Source organism: Lygodium microphyllum, chromosome 11, assembly GCF_053477565.2.
Source record: "Lygodium microphyllum isolate KBCC chromosome 11, Lygodium_microphyllum_v1.1.10, whole genome shotgun sequence".
Lineage (NCBI taxonomy): Eukaryota > Viridiplantae > Streptophyta > Polypodiopsida > Schizaeales > Lygodiaceae > Lygodium > Lygodium microphyllum.
In genome coordinates this window covers 101,534,631-101,557,193 of record NC_141145.1, presented here as the reverse complement: position 1 = coordinate 101,557,193, position 22,563 = coordinate 101,534,631, and the positions used below count along the sequence as shown (strand labels likewise).

Genomic DNA, 22,563 nt, shown 5'->3' with positions numbered 1-22,563 from the left:
ATTGTGCAATTTGCCTTAAAACCTAAGACACATCCAACTTACTGTTTGTCTATCATAAAGCTTGTTCCAAATTTCATTCCTTAGAAGTTAAGCCTTGCAACCTAAAGCCACTTCAAAAGCAAGCTCTTATGATTTCATCACCTTATTTTCTTTACGTCACTGGGATGTTAATAGGACAACTGAACTCTGTTTTGTTTCTGGAGAAAGGCTTGAAATTTGAAAGATGCCTCAAAGGTGTACTCGAGGTTCGAACTCGTGCAAGCTGCAGTGATGTACACATCCACTTGAGCTAGAGCCCTATTGGCAAGGCAACACGTTATTTTGACGTATAGATATTTGAAAGGACACGGAGAGGTAAAAACAAGAGCAAGAGTAATAAGTTAGAATAGCATAAACTTTAAAGCCAATAAATAGCAATCGAAATTTCAACCGGCCTTAGATATACTTGTTCCTTTTTATGTTGGGGGGCACTGGCAGGCTGGTTCTGGGTTTCAAATTCAAATATTAGGCTAGTGCGCCTGCTGCTGAGCAGCTTGTGTCTGCTGGTTTGTTCCTTCATCAGGTATGCTCCTTCTTCAGCGTCGACCTCGTTTTTCTGAATAATCTTCACCTGCTCACAGCTTGTATTTTAGTGGTCTCCATGCGATCCGACCACCGATCATAGAAAAGAATTCCAGAGTCTTTCAATTTCGGGAGATACTTGTTTCCACCTCAGAGGTTCAACCTGCCATACTTTCTGTTTTAACCTGTTCCAGCTAACCTCAGAATATGGCCCCGCACATCTAAACAGAGATGCCGTGAAGAGTGATGCTCTTCTTGAGTTGTTCCCGCCTGTATATGTTTGTGTGTCGAGAGGGTCCACCTTTGGAATTTTCCCATCCGTCTCGAGAAATGATTTTATATTGAAGCTGCACAGACTGGGAGCCCCCTAAGTGTGATGGATCGGAAGCAAAGTGATATCCGTGTTGGTAATGGGCAAATGCAATGGCCTCACCCGAGCCTGAGGTACTAGCCCTTCGTACTCCTTCACAAGCTGGAGCACCATAGCCGCCATCATAGCCACCTCCACAGTAAGCACGAGAAATACCCAGGTGAAGTTGGCCCTCAGCAACAAATATTTCTGCGGAATGACTTTGGAGGAATTATCGCATGCTTAAGTACTAAACCACCTCCTAAGGCAGTCCCCCTTTACTTGACAGTCAAAGAGCTCCGGTTGTCCTACTCTTATAGTTGTTGCATGCAATCTGCAGCACGGTGTTAAATTTGGACCTCTTATTTTCCTAGGGCTAGAGATTGGAGCTGATGAAAATGACTTGGTCATCGGGCATTTTTGTTCAGGATGAGCCTCTATTCCTTTCTACTTTGACTTTGCTTGATATATTTGGCCATTTTGCATATGCAGTACTCTCCTTGAAGGAGGTATGCTTTTCTTGTACCCATTAATATTATGTGCCATACGCTAATAACAAGGCAACATTAGGTGGACAATCTTGATATGATGTCCATGCTTTTACTTTAGTTTCAGTGTTTGTAGAAACGATTTAAGATGCAAGAGAGTGTTAGCAGTAAGGCTATTTTCAGTGAGACCTACACTTGGTTAGAGGGAGATGTTAAGAGCTTTGTCCACATGTAGGGATGGTTAGATTTTGTAACACTTTTTTGGGGGCGGCCACTTTGGGCCCAGGTTGGTGTGGGCCAATTTCCTTATATCTAGGTCCCTTATGACAATGCTTCGTGTTCAATGACAATGCTCAAGGGCTTTGATGGTACTTTTGCCTTCGCTCTCTATGCAGATTCGCTTATTGCCTCATGTCCTCACTCCTCATCCTCAAAAGCTTTTGTTTCCATGCTAACACGAGTTCCCCTATCTCACACACCTTTGGTGAGTGTTTATAAAGTGGGTCACATGCTGAAACACTCACATACTTATCCAAAATGTGAAAAGTATTGCACTCTTCAAATACTTAAGCAAGGCTGCTCGTAGATTTGATTCTTTGAGAATAGGGAAAATAATGAGGGAATCGCCAATGTCCCAAACCATCTTTGCCATGTTGAATGCACCATCACAATGATGCTAGGTCAAAATGATGCCTCTTCTAACTTCCTCTACATGTATTTTAAGGGTTGCAACTAAGCCTCTTTTCCCACATTGATGGTATAGCCCCTTTGCTACATAACTTAGCTTTCTCCACCATGTCAACTCTTACATGGTCATAAGCTCATGACATTAGTAGTTGTGCCTTGAGCAATGCCATATTCTTTCCTTGAAAGCATATAATAAGGCAGCCCCAACTAGTTATTCATTAGAGCGTGACCTCATATATTTCAATTTGAATGTTTGGAAATAAGATTGTTGAAACTTTGGATGATAAGATTCCTTAGTTGCATCGAAAGGGTGGATGGTCCAACTATTAGTTTGATGGAAATGGAGGTGCAAAAGAATGTGCAAACAACACAAGAGAAGGAAATATAGGAATTGTAGAGAATGATTCAAATGAGCTGGATGTGAGAATGAGTAAAGCGATGGAAGTGGAAGAACACAACTATTGAACATTGAGAAGTGTGGACAATGAAAGAAAGAACACAAGAACTCAAAGAATGAGTGAATAGGCAATGAAATCCATAACTCAAGACATAAGCTATACCCTTCAAAGCACACATGTGATGGCACATGTCATTGCGAGAGTGCACAATGAAAGAGGAACATGAACATGGAGAGAAGGGAAAAGAGAGAGACAATAGAAGAGAAGAGAGTGGAGTGATAATCTACAATGAATTTGAAATGAAATATAAGTGAAAGGAAATGGAGTGATCAGTCCTTGTATGCAGCCCACAACGTCAGTGAGGATACCAAATTAGGCTGAAGACAATGGTAGCACCAGAGATGGAGAGTATGTTGGAGATTGAGTGTGGTCAACAACTTGTAGAAGAGAGAATGATGTGCCATAGCCAAGTGATTAGCTATAAATGGCCGAATCTAGCCAAACTAGTTGTTTGATCTGTCCGATTCCATTTAATGCAATTAGTAGCAATAAAATAATATGAAAAAATGTTGATGTGGCCACTTTGGGAAAAATTAGAGCATCTTGGAGTAGAATTGTTGAGTGGCAGGGCAGCATTAATTGGCAAACACGGGAAATGTACACTAACTATGCGCATAGGTGGAAGAAATACACACAAAATTGGAAGAAAATATAGTTAGAGCTGTACTGTCTCTATCAGACTTTGACAGAGAGCACAATCAAGGGATGTTGGACTAATATACATAAAATAGGTAGGCTAACATCCCCTCTCAGGTCCTAAGAGCGTTTGAAGACCCAACAATTTCATGTGATGAAGCATAGAAGCCTTAGGCAAAGGCTTTGTAAAGAGATCTGTTGCATTGCTTGTTGTGGGACAGTAGGCCAATTCTAATTCTCAATCCATGATTTGCTCTTGTACATAATAATATTGAATCTCAATTGTGCTTCATGTGGCATCAAACACAGGGTTCTTGGCCACAGCTAGGGCACTTTTGTTTTTCACATGCAGTGGAGTGGGTCCTATCTAGGGAAAGCCAATCTTTGCCAACATTTGACAAAGTCAAATTGCCTTCATAGTTGTAGAACAAAGGGATGGTACTTAGCCTTTGTAGAAGAAAGTGCCATAGTAGGTTGCTTGTTGCTACTCCATGAGATAGCTCTTCATCCAAGGGATGAAGTATAACTTATAGTGATTGTCTTGAATCCACATCACTTACCCAATTTGAGTCACTCCAACCGGTAAGGGTGTTCCCCTCTCCACACATGATCCCGTAGGATCAAGTCCCCTGTAAATAGTGTAGAACACACAAAGTGGCTCTCTAGTGAGTCTAAGTAGGAGTCTTTATGAAAGAAGACAACAATGTCACCACAAAGAGAATATCTAGCTGCGAGTGTATAATCTAGATCAAGGAACCAAGAAGACATATGTAACAAGTAGCATTTGGAAGGAAATCTCTAGCAGCTGATAACTTGGACTTTGGGTCCATGGGGCAAGAAATAGGGCGATACTCTGCCATGCAAAACTTTGATAAAACTTCAAGATTCGTGATGTTGAACTTTTGTTGCAGTATCTCTTGAGTTCAATCAACCTCCTGTGAGTCATTCCTTATGATAATAAGATCATCAACATACAAAATGACCAAGACGTACATGTTACCCTCAACCTTATTGTGAAGGTTGGGTCATGATTTAATTGATGGAAGCCACTTTGTAAGAAGAATTGATTAATCCTTTGGTACCAAATCCTAGGAGCTTGCTTTAGGCCATAGAGGGCCTTTTGCAATCCGTAAACATGGTTTTCCTTCTCTTGTATAAGAAAACTAGGAGGTTGTGAAACATAAATCTCCTCCTCTAGGACACTATTTAAAGAGGCAAACTTGATGTCTATTTGGAAAATAGGCCTAATGGTGATGAGCTACAAGGGCCAAAATAGCCCGAATAGTGAACATCTGGGCAGTAGGTGCAAAGGTCTTTGAGTAATTTAACCTTGTGTGTTGGGTAAATCCCTTGGCAACAAGGCGTGTTTTATGCTTGTCCAAGGATGCATTTGCAAGATACTTGGTCTTACAGATTCACTTCACACCAATCACCTTCTGCTTCTTTGGATGTGAAACCGGTTTCCAAGTTTAGTTTTACTTAATAGAATCAAGGTCAGCTTGCAAAGCATTGTGCCAAACCTCTGTGAAGAAATACCCTAACACAGAAACATAAACAGAAACCGTACGACAAAACACAGGTTGATAAAAGAATACAATTAGGGTTAGGGTAACTCAGAGACAATGAACACAATGAATGAATGAAGTGATATGACTACTGAATATACGATGCTCATGCAGCAAACACACTATGCAGTGAATGAATACTAAACCTCGAACTCTTGTATCTCAAGGATTAGGGTAGGGGTAATGAGTTAGAGAGTGTGTTGTACTCTGAATGGATCCCGAATCACAACACGGCAACCTTTGGATATCGAACATCAGCAAACGCAACAGCGAGAAGCTGGATCTGATGCAGACGGCAGTGAGAAGAGAGAAAGACTAAAAATGTAGGTAGGGTGAAAGACTAAAAATGCAGACGGGATAGCCTGCAAGAGAGAGAAAACTGCCAAATGTAGGTAGAACAGCTTAGCGACAGGCTGTAGAAGCTAGCGATTGCTGGAGGAGAGAGAAAACTGCTAGTTGACACCTACAGCAGCTGGGCAACAGCCTGCAGGAAGCAAACGGAGGGTTGTGATGACGTGAAGAGGGCTAGAAATCAGGCGCCAATTGATGGAGACAATAATGGACAGCTTCGGTTGAGATGTCCTCCACGAATGGGGTGTGGGCAACAAACTGAAACATTTGAAATCTGCAAAAACGAGATTAAGGGCTTGAATGGAGGGCAACATACGTATTTATAGAAAGTTTGGGTCCTCCCAAAAGGGTTTGTGCGTGTGGGACAAAGAAACTCTCTAGGATCGCGTTTCTTTTAAATAAACAAGGTTTATTCATTAATTAAGCATGTTTTGGGGCTGTTTAAGTAAAGCTAATGCATTTTGGGGCGGTCTACTTCACCGATGGAGCTAGTATCTACGGATCTATGTGGCCCTATGAGGAATGAGTCCCTGCGTGGGAGCTCGTACTTCATGTTGATCGTGGATGACTACAGCAGGATGACTTGGGCCTACTTTTTGGCACTAAAGTCAGAAGCTTTCTCGCACTTCAAGGATTGGCTTCTCTTTGAGGAGAACCGATCAGGCCGGAAGTTAAAGACCTTGCGATCCGACAAGGGAGGTGAATTTGTGTCTAATGAGTTTGCTCGGTTTTGTGCAGATGGAGGAATTCACCAGGAGTTTGTCAATACCAATACTTCTCAAGAAAATGGTATTCTTGAACGGAAGAACCGTAGGTTGATCGAGATGGCGCGCACCATGATGGAGCACCGACAGACCCCTCAGGTTCTGTGGGCCGAGGCTGTAGCTACTGCAGTCCACATCCTTAATCGATCCCCTACTTTGGCCGTGGAAGGGATGACCCCATTTGAGGCTTATTTTGGGACGAAGCCAGATGTTTCTTACTTTCGGGTCTTTGGGTGTGATGCCTATGTTCACATCCCCAAGACTCACCGTGATAAATTTGAAGCAGCTTCCTGAAAACAGGTATTTGTTGGCTACAGCTCCCAGTCCCAAGGCTACCGACTGTATGATCCCGTCAAGCGGGATGTATACACTAGCTGTGATGTGCGGTTTGTGGAGGTTCCAGCTCCTTCAACGGGTGAGGAGCATTCCGTTCTTGGAGATCCAGGGGAGAGTTGGGCTCCTTCGACAGTTCCACTGGAGCCCGTGTCTTTTGATTATGATTCTGTTTCTGACACAGAGTCTACTGTTCCATCGGACACCTCTGAGGAGTTACCGCCGGTGGATATTCCAGAGTCTTCTGCTGATGGAGAACGATGAGGGGAAGTTCGGCCTCCTCCTCGCTGGGCTCGTGACACACTCCGTGATTCAGGGATCGAGGGGGTTCCTGAGGAGTGGGGACCGTAGAATGGTCCGCGGCGGTCACGGAGGCACTAGGCACATTTTACGGAGCTTGTTTGCTCCAACTATTGTTTGATGACCCGTGTTATGTAGGATCGGGAGCCCACCTCTGTGAAGGAGGCTTTACAGTCCACCCCATGGAAGAAAGCTATGAAAGCCGAGTTGGAGGCTATTGAGAGGAATGGCACTTGGTCACTCGTGCCTCGCCCCCCGAAGAAGAAGGTGATTGGAGTCGAGTGGGTCTTCAAGACCAAATATCTCAGCGATGGTACTTTGGATAAGCACAAGGCTCGCCTTGTTGCTAAAGGTTTTGCACAGCGCCCCGGGATTGACTGTCATGACACTTTTGCCCCCACAGCTCGTATGGTGACCATTAGAGCTGTTCTTGCTTTGGCTGGCCATAGGCGATGGCCTGTTTATCAGTTGGATGTGAAGTCGGCCTTCCTTAATGGTGATTTGAAGGAGGAGATCTATGTTGAGCAGCCTCCTGGCTTTGGATCTTCAGATGGGAAAGTCTACAGGTTGAAGAAGGCTTTGTATGGCCTCAAGCAGGCTTCGCGTGCGTGGAACGAGAAGATTGATTCATTCCTCCAATCTCAGTTGAGATATCGGCGGTCCAAGGCCGATCCGTAGCTGTATGTACACACTTCCAAGGATGGTTGTGTGCTGTTTGTCTTATATGTTGATGATTTGATTGTCACAGGTGATGATGCACAGCAGGTCCAGGAGACGAAGTCAGCTTTACATCGGACGTTCGAGATGACGGACTTGGGTCTACTCCATTTCTTTTTGGGCCATGAGATTTATCAGTCTCAGAGGGGGATCTTTATCTCTCAACAGAGATATGTACAGGAGCTCTTGGTGTCTTTTGAGATGGAGGATTGTCGGGCCCTCTCTACTCCTATGGATCCGAATTGGAAGGCCACTTCCCATTCAGCTTCTCCTTTGGCGGATGCGTCCCGCTATCGACAGTTGATTGGGTCCTTGATTTGGCTTCTCAACACGAGGGTTGATCTATGTTTTGCTGTTGGGCTCTTGGCAGGGTTCATGAGTGAACCTAAGACGGTGCATTGGCAGGCTGCTCAGAGGATACTTCGGTATTTGAGGGGGACGTTTGATTTAGGGATTCAGTACCCCGCAGGGACAGATGGGTCAGATCTTGTACTTGCAGGTTGGAGCGACTCGGATTGGGCCGGTGACGTGGACCACAGGCGGTCTACTACAGGTTATTGTTTTACTTTGGGTGCAGGTGTTATTTCATGGAGTAGCAAGAAGCAGCCCACGGTAGCCCTTTTGTCTATTGAGGCGGAGTATCGGGCCGCGTCTTTCACCACATGCGAGGTTGTGTGGCTTCGGAGATTATTGGAGGAGCTTGGGTGTCCCCAGACTCGTCCTACATTGCTGCGATGTGACAATGAGAGTTGCATTGCCTTGGCAAGGAACCTTGTTTTTCATGCTCGGACGAAGCACATCGAGATCCAGTACCACTTCATCCGCGAAAAGCTTTTGGATGAGACCATCACTGTGGAGTACTGCAAGACGGAGGACAATCTTGCGGATTTGTTTACGAAGGCTCTACTTCGGAGACATTCCAGATCCCTCAGGCTTCTGCCCTGCCCAGGCTCTGAGAGGGGGTGTTAGAGATCAGGTCATAGCCTGATAAGGGGCAGCAGGCTGGTGCAGTCGGACTGGCAGTCGGACTGCCACGTGGCAGTCCGACCTGCAGCAGCCAGTCGGCTGCATTTAATGCAGCCGCCTGGCCATTTCTGGCGCCCTATTTCCCTCGGTTTTTCGGCTATTTATACCCGACATTCTCAGCAATCTGGTACACTTCTCTGCTCGCAGATTACAGACCGGTGACACCCGCAGATTTCGTCTCTGTTCGCAGATTTCAGACAGCAGACAGTGCAGACTGTAGCAGACTTCGAGGTGGACAGCAGGTTGCATCGTCAAGGTGGAGACGCGCAGTCCAGCGCACTGCGCCCGTGTATATATCTGCATATCTTTGTATTCAGCATTCTTTATACAGCAGATCTTCATCGTCCATTGTCTCTCTCTCTCTCTTCTCTCTCTGCGTTCTCTCTCTCTCAGTCCTACGCTTCCGCACCGCTGCACTCTGACAAGTAGAGGCTGGAGAGAAGAGGTGATGGACTGAATGAATCATTCGTAAGGAATGAATGAGAGAGTGGCCTATAAATAGACACAATCAGTCTAGGATGGAGCTTTTTGGGGTTACAAACCCTAAATGCACAAACACAAAAACGCAAACTGTTGGTGAAGGGTTTCTCAACAAGCCCAAGTAATTATCCGAGAGAGAACAGGGCATTAGACAAAGGGTGCACGTTGGTTGCCCAGTGGCCTATCAAGCCCTACAAGGTTGGATGGAACCATCTATGGAATTTTTTTTTGGGTTTTTTTTTTGAGGGATTTTTAGGTTTGATAGATTAAGCATTAAGTGAGGGTTTCAAATCCGTTTTTTTCTATTGAGTATCTGTGTCCCAAACAGAAGAGTGATAAGGGTTGGTTAAACCCAAAACCTTCAAAAGACAAGCTTACTATCTCTACTATTACTAGGTGTCGGCGACGAAGAAAATGGCTAAGGTGTGTGTATAGCAAATATGTCAAGCAAGCAAGACAAGCAAAGGAAGCAAGTAAGCTGGGAAAGATTGCCTTGGAGACTGCAATGTGCAATGCCACGAATATGGTGGATCCTAGAGTCAACCACTCATAACGATCGAAAAGGGATAAATGCGTACAGATGTATGTTTACATGAACAGAATGCCAATGCATGGGGTAATGCAAAGGGAGATGCAAGATATTATGCTCATGCAATATGCTATGCAACGGTGCCACTTGGACATTGCCCATGCAGGGGAATTGTTCACTTGTCCAAGTGCCCTTTTACAATCATGCCATCTTGACAGTGTGGATGAAGTTACAAATGTCCATGATACAATACAAAAGAATAAATGAATGTACTATCTAAAAAAACTGTAAGCATCATCACTGTCACTATCAAGAGTAGAAGCCGCCTCCTCTCAAACTAGAAGGAAAAGCAAGAGGGAATCACCCTCTTCCCGTCAAGCTAAAGAAGTGTGGGAGGGTTGTATCCAAGCCGATCCTGGGTAGCAGGTATTGAAGAACCGGCTGGTTGACCGCTTTGGCCAAGATATCTGCAATATTATCTGATGATGGTACAAACTCTAGGCGAATAGTGTCTAGCTCAACCTACTCTTTGGAAAAGTGGAAGTGGATTCCCACATGTTGTATCCGTGGTGTAATGATCAGATTGCCCGCAAGGGCAATGGCACTCGGGTTGTCGCAGTAGACAACTGTGGAAGAGTCACATGGAAAGTGAAGCGCCGCTAGTAAACTCCTCAGATTGATGGCCTCGACGGTGCCATCAAAGAGAGCTCGGTACTTTGCCTCGGTCGTGGGAGCCGCTATCATCTCCTACTTATGGTTGGGACCAAGAAATGGGAGCTGTGCCCAAGGTAAAGAGGTAGCCTCCATGGGAACGTCGGGTGTCAGGATCTCCTACCCAAACAAAATCAAAGTACCCCTACAAACATAAATCAAAACCATATGTCAGCCATAAGAATAAGTACACTGCAAATAACGCAACACACGAAGACATGCAATCCAATGTGACATCCTAGATCCTGTGAAATACTGACTGAGTATGCTAACTGAGTAAGCTAAATTTGGTCTAGTGTGAATTAACCAAAGAAGTTTTCCTACAACAGAATGATAGGTATGTTCATCGAAGGGCTATTCTAGGGTATCCTTCGACAAGTGGTTAGTAGGATCAAGAGGCATGGCCATTGGCTAGAGTGTATTGTTTCACGAGCTGAAGGGCGTACTTCTGCTGTGACACAAAAATACAGCCCCCAAAAAGAATTACCTCCATCTCCCAGAAATAGGACAACAAACCAAGGTCTGTCATCTCAAATGTAGCTTCAAGCTTAGCCTTGATTTCCGCTATGGTAGCAGAATCTGAGCCTGTGATGAGTAAGTTATCAACGTATAGCAGGATATAGCTAATCCCCTCTGTAATAGATCGAATATATAAGTTTGGGTCATCAGGGGTAGAATGGTATCTGTCACGAGGACGTGAAAATTTGATGCTTTGCTTATGTTTAATTGACATTTGATTAAAGGATTAATCAAATGTGCACTTAAAAGATGCACATGTGTTGCACATGTGAGGTGCAAGTTACTTTTTTTACAATTGAAGGCCCAAGGACCTTGTGAAAAAGGTGGGTGTCAAAGGTTAAAGTTGTAACAAGTTACACTTGTTAGATTCTATTTTGGTGTCAGTTTGTCCCTAGGACCATTAATTGGCCATTAAGTGTGAGTGGTGATACTAGGGACTTGGTATTAATTAATAGTTTAATGCTTGTCCAAGGGTCAATTAATGCATGGGACCACTTTGGGTTGCAAATGGCCTAGCCAATTAATTTTTGGATGGGCAAGGTCAATTTTCTGGGCGTGGATTAAGGGTTGAATTAATTTTCAGCCCTTAATTTTTTGGGCATGAATGAAGGGTTGAATTAATTCTGAAAATTAATTAAATGGCTGGAAATTGCTGAAAATGGATTAAGAAAGCTGCCACTTGGCAAAACTTTCCCATGCAAGTGGGGGAAAGGCTAAATAGGGCTGAAGGGAGAGGGAAATCTCGTTTTTTCATTTTGGAGCTGTTGGAAAGAGGTGTTGGACTGTTGCTTTCCCAGCCATTGGAGACCATTTTGGTGATGGAGATTGCATATTTTTGACCTTGGGAAGCTGGCAATTGCTGTTGATGCACTTTCTTCTGAAGATCACAGTCTCTAATGCTCCTATTGTTGTTGGTGCATCCGTTTGGGGCTGGTACAACAGGGCAGCAGCTGATTTTGATCAGTTCTTCACGACAAATCTCAGAATTTTCTCTCTCTACAGCATTCTCTCATTTTCTTCAGCCTATGCTCAGCCATTCTTAGCAATTCTTAGCCATTCGGAGGAGATCTCAACAATTTTTGGTGGGCTGATCTGTAATTTCTGCAGTAAACCCTAATTTACAGCAGAAATTAGGGTTTAGCAGCCACCTGGGATCCGTGCCAGAGATTGAAGGCTCAAGGGACTGAAATCAGCAGCTGATAATTGAAGATTATCAAGGGAATCAGGAGCCAGTCATCCCAAATTGATTTGGGGCAGCATTTGGCCAGCCAAGGGTCAAATTGGAGAAGAAGTCCTGGGTAAATCAAGGGGCAAATGACCCAAAAGACTTGCTGGTCATTTATGACAGCAAGAGCAATTAGTTAGCAGGAGGAGATTGAAGAATCTCGAATTGTACTTCTTCCAATTGAATGAAAGCTAAAGAAATACCGCAAGAGGCGCCAATTTTGGGGCCAACAGGGTGTCTACTGTCCAAGAATGTTATGGTAAAGTGTGTATTTCATTTTATGTATATTTATTTATTGCTGTAATTAACTCTTAAATCAGGTTATCACCACCCAATCCAAGAAGGAAGGCTGGTTTCAGTATCTGTGAGTCTGCAAGAACTCATCCATCCTATGGAACTACGACCGCGGCGCTTGCTTCAGCCCATAAAGAGCTTTATGCAAACGGAATACCTTATCCTTAGGGTTCCCTGAAGGAAAACCCGGTGGCTGCTCCACATAGACTTCCTTCTCCAAGTAAGCGTTTAGGAAGGCACTCTTGACATCCATCTGACGTATCGGGCAACCGTGGTGAGAGGCTAGCGCGAGTGGCAATCGAAAGGAAGTCAACCGCGCATTAGGGGTAAAGGTCTCTTCATAATCAATGCCATGCTTTTGTCGAAACCCTTGTACTACAAGGCGGACCTTGTACTTGTCTAAAGTTCCATTAACTTTTAGCTTGGTCCTAAAAATCCACTTTGTCATGATGACTTTCTTCTGGCTTAGACGATCCACCAATGTCCAAGTCTCATTTCAATCAATACTCTCTAGCTTCTTTTTCATGGCCTCTTGCCATTGAGGGTGCTGAAGAGCTTTCTGCCATGTATCTGACTCAGAATGCGCTATATAATCAGCTGTAAATAGTGAAGCAAATGATGCCCGAGGAGCAAGCCGGGCAAATCTTCTAGGTTTCTTTGGAGTGGAATCCTGTGGTAAGATCCTTGAATCCTGCATGGTTTGTTGGTACTAGCGAGGTAACCGATCTTGCGGAGAGGACTTGGGAGCGGAAGAATCTACGGAAATGTTACGAGCAAGAAGTAGACCAAGCTCAGTAGACACGATCTGTGATGATGTGGAAGAAGGAATCAGATGGGAATCCAGTGTAGAGAATTGCATGATATCCCTCTCGTCAAAGACGACATTCCGCCTAATGATTACCTTGTTTGTTCGAGGATCAAATAAATGATAGGCTTTTGCTTTAGAGGAATATTCCACAAAAAAAAGAGATTAGCTCCGGGAGCGAGGTTTGCCTATCTTGTGGCGTGTTTGTATACGCATGATACCCGAAGACTTTGAAGTGGGAAATAACAGGCCTGGAGCTAAAAAATGCATCATACGGGGTCTTTTGAGGAAGAGCTGCAATCGGCAGCATTAGTTGAGGATGTACATCGAAGTGTTAACAGCCTTGACTCAAAGGCGCTTAGGGAGCTCTGCTGCGAACAACATAGAGCGTGCCATTTCCATGACTGTCCGGTTTCTATACTCTACGACTATTTTGAGAAGGGGAGTTGGTAGAGGTGAGCTAACGTGAGATGCCTTGCTTCTGTAGAAACTCGGAAAACTCGTGGGAGATGAACTAGCAATACCCTAGCAGAAAAATATGTAAAAGCATGTGACTTATGCTTGAGAAAATACACCCACATGTATCTGGAATGATCATCTACTATCAAATAGAAGTATAGCACGCTGCTCAAGGCGGCAATGGATGTCGGCCCACAAAGATCAACACGAATCAATCTGAGAGGCGCCTCAACACGATGTGAGGTTTGCTGAGGGAGTTGGGTCTGGTGCCGCTTTCCGAGTTGACATGCTTTACAGACATCTCGAGCTAGCTTCAGATGTGGAAGGCTCTCAACCAGTTCACGGCGTGACAACTCATAAAGAGAGTTATAACGAAGATGCCCTAAGCAAAAATGCCAAAGGTGCTCATTGTTCGCAGCTCTCAAGATGTGGCTAAGGCTTGGAAGCTATGGAACACAAGCCCTGAACTGTCAGCTCGGTTAGAAAATATGTCATGTGGTATAGGCTATTAGGTTGTGCCTCACTATGAGCAATCACTAAACCAGTTTGAGAGTCAAGGACCCCGACTCTGGTCGTTGTAAAGAAGATTGCTCGCCTCAACTGGCAAAGCTACTGAAAAGATAACAAGTTCACCTTAAGTTGAGTTTTTTCTTCTCTTCAACTTTTTTTAACCTTAATCTTGCTTACCCTTTAACCTCTATGGTTTTGTGGCTCGCTCGGTTGTAGGGGTTTGAGAATAGAAAATGTCCTCTATAGGAGTCATATGATGTGTAGCTCCATTGTCCACAATCCAAACAAGAGCTAAAGTGCTCGGTTGTGACGAGTGGGTCTTTGCGCTAATCTCGTCAGGAGGCAACTCATAGATTTGAACAAGACTCTCATCTGATGTCTCTATGGAGGCAATGTTGGCCTCTGCAGACTAGTCAGACAAGTCCTCTAGAGTTGATAACTTTGTCGATTGAGCTGGTTGAGCGGTGACATATGAGTCTGACCTTTAAATTGCCCCTTGCTATCACCCTACCTTCCTGGCTGGGGATTGCTCGATTGAGGGGTGGGGATTTGTGACTTAGGTTTTGGTGCTGTGCCTTTTGCTTTTGATCGACACTCGTCGTCAAAATGGCTAGCCTTCTGACAAATTTGACAATACCTATTCTTTTTAGGTACATTCTACTACTTAGGTTTGAGAGATTGAGATGTTCCTTGTGATTCCCCGGATTGATTTTGCTTTTGATTTTGATTTTGATTTTGATTTTGATTTTGAGTAGAGATTTGATTTTGTTTTCCCTTTCCTTGTTGCCCTTTTTGAAAATGAGCAACAAGAGCCCCCTCTGAAGAGAAATTCATATGAAACTGATTGAATAACTGTGCGTAACACAACAGCTGACACTCAAATTCATAGAATGTAGACATGGTAGGCTTTGAAACTATACCTTCCACAAAATTGAAGTATTTCTTGGGGAGTTTATTTAGGAACAATGTGACCTGATCGTCAAAGGACTTGGGAGTCCCCGCAGTGGAGCAAGTCATTTCGGTCAGTGATTTTGAAAAGCTGGAGCTCAAAGTCAAGATTGATACAACGGGTTCTATCCTGAGCCGCATAGCAGTCAGTTAAGTGTGCCCATCGCTCAGATGCTAAGTCAAAATGCTAAAGTTGAGAATGAACTCAAGCAATAAGCTTTGCATGAGCTCGACAATAGTGGAGGCATTTCTAGCCTTCCATGAGTAGACAACCTTGTATTGGACAAGCGCGGGATCGTGTTGGGGTTTCAACCCTTGCACAAGATCCCATAGGTTCTGGGAGTCAAGGACATGCCTCATCAAGTTCGACCAAGTGGTAAAGTTTGACTCGTTAAAATGAGTCGTGCTTATTAAATGCATTCTTGGAGCTAGAACCATGAGGTGTCGGGTAGGTGGGGTAAGATGGATGTGGGGGATAAGATGGTGGGAGGTAAGATGGTGGAGGTGGATGTCTCTGATAGGTAGGAGGGGGTAGAGATGGGTAGGCAAAAGTAGGTTGTGAGTGTCCAATGAGTGCCAATTGAGGCGGAGGTACTGGAACATGAATGTTTCCACAAGGTGCCAATGTAGGTGAAGGCACTGGGACACAGAAGCCTTGCCCAAAGTGAGGCTGAGATACAATAGTATGACTAGAAGGTCCACTAGGTAAATCCATGGAGGCAAATTGTGGAGTCAACTGATCCATACTCGGGAGAGACTGGGGGAGATACCCAGGCTGCAATGATCCCAAAAATGTATGTGAAGTAGGTGGAATACCACTTGGCTGACAGAAGGATGAGGTCCTAAAGGATGTGTCTATGTTTCCATAACCCTTGATGGATGTGCGGTGCGACATGAGGTGTTTGAAATGGAAACGTAAATGGTGTGAATGGAAGTGGAGAAGCAACGGAAGAATGTGATGGGATGGGTGAGTTTTGAAAATGTGGATTCTGAGGTGCGGATGCATTTTGTTAATTTTTAACATTTAATGATTGGAAATGAAAGTGTGAAGATGATGATGCACCATGCAATGAAGAAAAAGCAACACCAAATTCATTCTGATTTTGTGAAGTAGATTGAAAAGAAGGAAGGGTAGAAGAAGAGGCACCGAGGTTTTTCTTATAATCCCCACGACGTGTGTTAACATACAAGAATTAGTCCTCAAGAGGATCTTTTCCGTAATCAACAGACTAGACTCTTTCTTCCACATCTCTATCAGAATATTGCAAAACAGAAGAGGTAAAAGAAGAAGGAATAAAAGACGAATCTAAAATATCGTGTACCGGAGTGGATGAAAGAGAATGAAAGAAGGGAACATACTCTGGGTCTTGTTTTTCAAGAGGGAGGCCCATCCTTGAAGGAGGTCTCGACAGCCCTGCAATATCATTAGATTTACGCGTAATATTTGAAGAAAGAAATTCATGCATACATTTATTTAGAAGCTTTTCTTGAAGGGCAATCCTTTGATTGAGCTCCTCAATCTTCTTTTGTCTATAAGCTATGATCAGTTTGTATTCTTGAGAGGTCAGCTTGTCTAGCTTTTCTTCCATGTAATTAGAAGTGTCTTCCACCATGTCGAAACTTTGTGGAGTAAGTTGATTGACCTACTCTCGCTCGGTTCTTGGCATAGTTGATTCTGGAGACTAAATCAGTGTTGTTGTGTTCGAAGTTATTTGAGCCTACTGTTGTTCTTGCTTTTTGTGTAGAGCTTTCAAATCAAAGGCCTAGGTTTCTCAGAGAGTACTAGGCTCTGATAACATGTAAATAAATATCCTAACATAAACATAAACAGCAATCGTATGACAAAGCACAGAATGATAAAAGAACACAGTTAGGGTTAGGTTAACTTAGAGACAAAAAACACAATGAATGAATAAAGTGACATGACTACTGAATATACGGTGCTCATGCAGCAAACACACTATGCAGTGAATGAATATTGAACCTTGAACTCTTGTATCTCAATGATTAGGGCAGGGATAATGAGCTGGAGAGTGTGTCGTACTCCAAACGGATCCCAAATCTCAGCAATGCAACCTCTGGATGTTGAATACCAGCAAACACAATAGTGAGAAGCTGGATTTGATGCAGACAGCAGTGAGGAGAGAAAGACAAAAAACGTAGGCTGCAAGTGAGAGAGACTAAAAACATAGGCAAGACAGCCTACAGGAGAGAGAAAGACTAAAAACGCAGGCGTGATAGCCTGCAGGAGAGAAAACTGCCAAACGCAAGTAGAACAACTTGGCGACAACTTGTAGGAGCTAGTGACAGAAAACTACCAATTAGCACTTGCAGCAGCTAGGTGACAGAGTGCAGGAAGTAAACAGAGGGTTGTGATGACGTGGTAGGTTGTACGGCAACAGGTTTGCATAGGAACAACAATCGCTTGGCTGGAATTAGCTCCAAATTGCGTGAAGAGGGCTAGAAATCAAGTGCCAACTAATGGAGACAGCAATGGACAGCTTTGGTTGAGATGTCCTCCATGAATGGGGTGTGGGCAGCAAGCTGAAACACTTGAAATTTGCAAAAATGAGATTAAGGGCTGAATGGAGGGCAATATATGTATTTATAGAAAGTTTGGGCCTCCCAAAAGGGTTTGTGCATGTGGGACAAAGAAACTCTCTAGGATCGCGTTTCTTTTAAATAAACAAGGTTTCTTCATTAATTAAGCATGTTTTGGGGTTGTTTAAGTAAAGCTAATGCATTTTTAGCTCAACAACCTCTTGTGTAAGAGCCTCATCAACTATAGTTGGCTTATGGTCCTAAAGAATTTGTGGCATAAGAGCATAGTTCACACAAAGTGAACTATCTCGTTGATCCTATATCCTAGCTAATCTCCGTGGGCCAATGGGTATCTTGGGGAAATGAGTAATTCTTGATTGCTACATGAGTTGCTGATACTACCATAATGGTTATAGACTCATCTTGTTGTGAAGGAGATTGAGAGACCTTCGGTACTTGCAATGCACTTGTTTGTGGAAGGGACTCCCCCTTACTAAGGGATGGTAAATTCTCCTCATTTGAAGAAGACTTCCCCCTCTAACGACTCAATCCCTCGAGAAGAAACTTGAGGAGATGGGGAAGGGAGAGGAATGCTTGATGAGAAGGTATAATTAAAAAAAAACCTCAAGGGTTGAAGGGGAGGAGAGGGAGATGGGATAGTAGAGCAAGGGGGGAGGGGGGGAGAGAGTTGTAGATGAAGCAGGGGTGTGAATGAATAATCAGGAAGGAAGGGGAGGGGTTGATGGCATGTGTGGGGAGGGGGAGATGTTGAGCTAAAAATGCATTAGCTTTACTTAACAGTCCCAAAACTTGATTAATTAATGCAAAAACCTTGTTTATTTAAAAAAAAACACGATCTTAGAGAGTTTCTGTGACTCAAAAGCACAAACCCACTTGGGAGGGCCCAAACTTTCTATAAATATGTATGCTGCCCTCCATTCAGTTCTCAATCTCGTTTTTTTCAAGTGTTTCAGCTTGCTGCACACATCCCCGTTCACGGAGGACATCTCAGCTGAAGCTGTCCATTGTTTTCTACATCAGTTGGTGCTTGGTTTTCAGCCCTTTTCTTGCAGTTTGGAGCTGATTCCAGCCAGGCGACTGCTGTTCCTGCACAGACTTGTTGTCGTACTGCCTGCCACGTCATCTGCAGCTTTTGTTTCTCCAATTATCACTCAACTTTTGCAGGCTCTCACCAGGCTGTTCAGCCTACATTCTCGACAGTTTTCTCTCTCCTACAGGCTGTTCTCTCTACGTTTTTAGTATTTCTCTCCTACAGGTTGTCCTACTTGCGGTTTTAGTATTTCTTTCTCCTGCAGCCTGCGTTTTTAGTCTTTCTCTCTGCTCACTGTTGTTTGCATTAGATCCAACTTCTCATTGTTGCATTTGTTGGTGTTTGACATTCGGAGGCTGCCTTGCTATGATTCGGAATCCTTTTAGAGTACGACATACTCTCCAGCTCATTACTCTTGTCGTGATCCTTGAGATACAGGAGTTCAAGGTTTAGTATTCATTCATTGCATAGTGTGTTTGTTGAATGAGCATTGCATATTTAACAGTTATATTACTTCAGCTATTTTTTGTGTTTATTGTCTCTGAGTTACCCTAACCCTACTGAGTTTTTTCATCAGTTTGTGCTTTGTCGTACGATTATTATTTGTGCTTCTGTGTTAGAGTATTTCTTTACATGGTATCAGAGTCTGATACTCTTTGAGAAACCTAGGCCTTTGATATGAAAGCTCTCTATAAGAAGCAAGAACAACAGTAGGTTCAAATGACTTTGAACACATCAATACGAATTCAGTCTCCAGAATAACCTATGCCGAGAATTGAGCAAGAGTGGGTAGAATAACTTGTTCCACAAAGTTCCGACATGGTGGAAGACACTTTTGGCAACATGGAAGAAATGCTATACAAGCTTTCCATTGAAGAATATCATGCGATCATGGACTTTAGACAAAAGAAGATTGAGGAGCTCGATTCAAGGATTGCCCTTCGAGAGAAGCTACTCAATGAAGGTATACATGAATTTCTCTCTTCAGATGTTGCACATGAATCTGGTGATATTGCAAGGCCGTTGAGACCTTTCTCAGGGATGTGTCCCCCTGTTAGAGAAAGAGATCCGGAGTATGTTCCATTCCTTCATCCTCTTCTGTCCACTCCAGTGCAAGGTATTTTAGATTCGTTTTTTACCTATTCTGCTTTGCAATATACTCGTAGAAATCATGAGGAAGATAGAGTACAATTTGTTGACTAAGGAAAAGGTTCTCTTGAGAACCAATTCTCGTATGTTAATACACGTTGTGGGGATTATAAGAAAAAGCGAGATACCTCTTTTTCTAATCTTTCTTTTTTTCAGTTTACTTCTCAAAATCAAAATGAATTTGGTGTTCTTATTTTCATATTGTATGGTGCATCATCATCATCATCATCAATTTATTTTTAATCATTAAATGGTAAAAATGAACAAAATACATCTGTACCTTTCATACCACAAATTTAAAATCCATTCATCCCACCATATTCTTCTGTTGCTTCTTCACTTCTTTTTACACCATTTACATTTCCCTATCAAACACCTCATGTTGCACATCACACCGCATTGAGGGGTTATGGAAACATAGGCACCGCCTTTAGGACCTCATCCTTTGCTCCATGGGATGGTGTTCCAGCTACTTCTCACATACTTTCAGGATCATTGTAGCTTGGATATCCCCCCTAGTCTCTCCCGAGTGTGGATCAATTGGTACCATAGCTTGCCTCTATAGCATTACCTACTAGATCTTTTGGTCATTTTGTTGTGCCCTAGCCAAGCTTCGGGCTTTTGTATTGTAGTGCCTCCACCTCCATTGGCACCTTATGAAAATATTCATGTTTTAGTGCCTTTGCATCAATCGGCACTCATTGGATACTCCCAGTTTATTTTTGCCTATCCAGCTTTTCCTCCTCATTTTTCCTATCAGACACACCCACCACCACAATCTTACTCTCCACCTTCATCTTATTTCACTTTTTTGACACCTCCTGGTTCTAGCTTATCTTCTGCCAAGTATGCTTTCAATGATAAGACTCATTTTAACGGGTTAAACTTTACCACTTGGTCGAACTTTATGAGACATGTCATTGACTCCCAGGACCTATGGGATCTTGTGCAGGGGTTGAAACCCCAACCCAATTCCGCTCTTGTTCCATATGAGGTTGTCCGCTCATGGAAGGCTAGGAATGCCTCCGCTATTGTTAAGCTGATGTAGGGCTTATTGCTTGAGTTTCATTTTCAGCTTCAATATTTGGACTTCGCGTCAAAATTATGGGCTTACTTGATTGATCGCTATGTGGCTTGGTATAGGATCCATCGTATAAATATTGACCATGAGCTCCAACTCTTTAAAATCACTAATCGGGATGACTTAAAAGTCAAGTTGGCTGAGTATTGGCGACTTCTTGCCGAATTCTCCATTACAGGGACTCCCAAGTCCTCTGATGATCAAGTGACATTGTTTCTAAACAAACTCCCCAGGAGATACTTCAATTTTGTGGAAGGTATAGTTTCAAAGCCTACCATGTCTACTTTCTATGAATTTGAGTATCAACTGTTGTGATATGCACGGTTGTTTGATAAATTTCATATGAACTCTTCCTCAGAGGGGGCTCTTGTTGCTCATTCTCAGAAGAGGCAACATGAGAAGGGTAAACAAAATCAAACCTCCACTCAAAATCAAAAACAAAATCAATCTAGGGAATCATAAGAAAACTCCCAGTCACAACTCAAACCAGGATGGTGGAATGTACCTTACAAGAATAGGTATTGTCAACATTGTCAAAAGGTTGGTCATTTTGACGACGAGTGTCGATCAAAGACCAGAGGTATAACATCCAAATCTAAGTCTCAGACCCTCGCTCCTCAGTTCGGCAACCCCTAGCAATGGAGTTAGGGTGATGGCAAGAGGCAGTTTAAAGGTCAGACTCATACTGCCACCGCTCAGCCATCTCAATCGACAACGTTCTCAACTCCAGAGAATTTGTCTCACTAGTCTGCAGAGGTCCACATCGTCTCCATAGAGACAACAGATGCGAGTCTCGTCTACATTTGTGAGTTGCCTTTTGATGAGGTTACCACAAAGGCTTACTTATCATAACCAAGCACTTCAACTCTTGTTTGGATTGTGGACAGTGAAGCTACACATCATATGACTCCTATAGAGGACATTTTCAGTATCCAAGCCCTTGCAGCAAGGTGGGTCCGTATAGGAAACAACTCCTCAGTCAAGATTTTGTGAGAGTGCACAATGGAAGAAGAAACACGAACACAGAGGAGAGAGAGAGAGAAAGCAGAGAATGAAGGAAGAAAAATTGCACTGACTGAAATGAATGCTGAATACTCTGAAATGGACTGATCAGTCCCTGCACGCAGCCCGAAGCGTCAGTGAGGGCACCAGATCAGGCTGGAAACAATGGCAGGACCAATGCCGGAGTAGGAGAGGAGAGAGAATGTGCTGAATCTGCGAAAAACAATGTGTATGGCTGATGGGGGGGGTTGCTATATATAGCCCCCCAGCCATAAAATTGGCCGACTGGCCAAAAACTGACTGACTTGGCCAAAAAACTGGCCGACTGCACTAACAAGCAGCCTCTATAGGCTGACTGCCACAAAAAACAGCTACACCTAAACTGACAGAGCTCCTCTGTCTCCTGCCAGACTCTGACAGGAGCTCACAACCAGGAGATGACAGACTGACACTAAAATAGAGCAAGCTAACACCCCCTCTCAGATCCTGGGAGGGTCTGAAGACCTAACAACTGCATGTGATGAAGCAAAGAAGCCTGAGGCAAAGGCTTCGTGAAGAGATCAGCTGCATTGTCCGCGGTGGGACAATAGGTCAGTGCCAGCTCCGAATCCATGATCCCCTCTCGAACATAGTGGTACTGAACCTCAATGTGCTTCGTGCGAGCATGAAACACCGGGTTCTTTGCCAGAGCAAAGGCACTCTGGTTGTCCACGCACAGCTCCGTAGGTCCTGTCGGGGAAAAGCCAATCTCTGCCATTAAGCGACGGAGCCAAACGGCCTTCATAGTGGTCGAACATAAGGCCCGATACTCAGCCTCTGTAGAAGAAAGGGCCACAGTAGGCTGCTTCTTGCTGCTCCAAGAGACAGCACTAGAGCCAAGGGTGAAAGCATAACCTGTAGTGGATCGTTGCGAATCCACATCACTTGCCCAGTCAGAATCACTCCATCGAGAAAGAGTGATCCCATCTCCATACATTATCCCGTAGGATCGAGTCCCCTGTAAATACCGAAGAACACGCAAAGC

The 22,563-nt window shown here is 43.7% G+C and overlaps 1 protein-coding gene across 3 annotated transcripts in view; it reads left to right on the top strand.

The window, feature by feature from the left end:
- Window positions 1-428: 428 nt before the first annotated feature.
- Window positions 429-22,563, top strand: part of LOC148029163 (putative phosphopantothenoylcysteine decarboxylase) — a 54,788-nt gene continuing 32,653 nt past the window's right edge. For 2 of the 3 annotated variants that reach the window (XM_087688669.1, XM_087688666.1), the window contains exon 1: window positions 429-562. Coding sequence is in view for 1 of the 3 variants with exons in the window: in XM_087688668.1 (XP_087544794.1) it covers window positions 985-1,005 (21 nt within the window). In the remaining 2 variants the exon portion in view is untranslated. Of the gene's footprint in view, window positions 563-969; window positions 1,006-22,563 lie in introns of those variants that run through there. The other variant, XM_087688668.1, reaches the window with a different exon arrangement.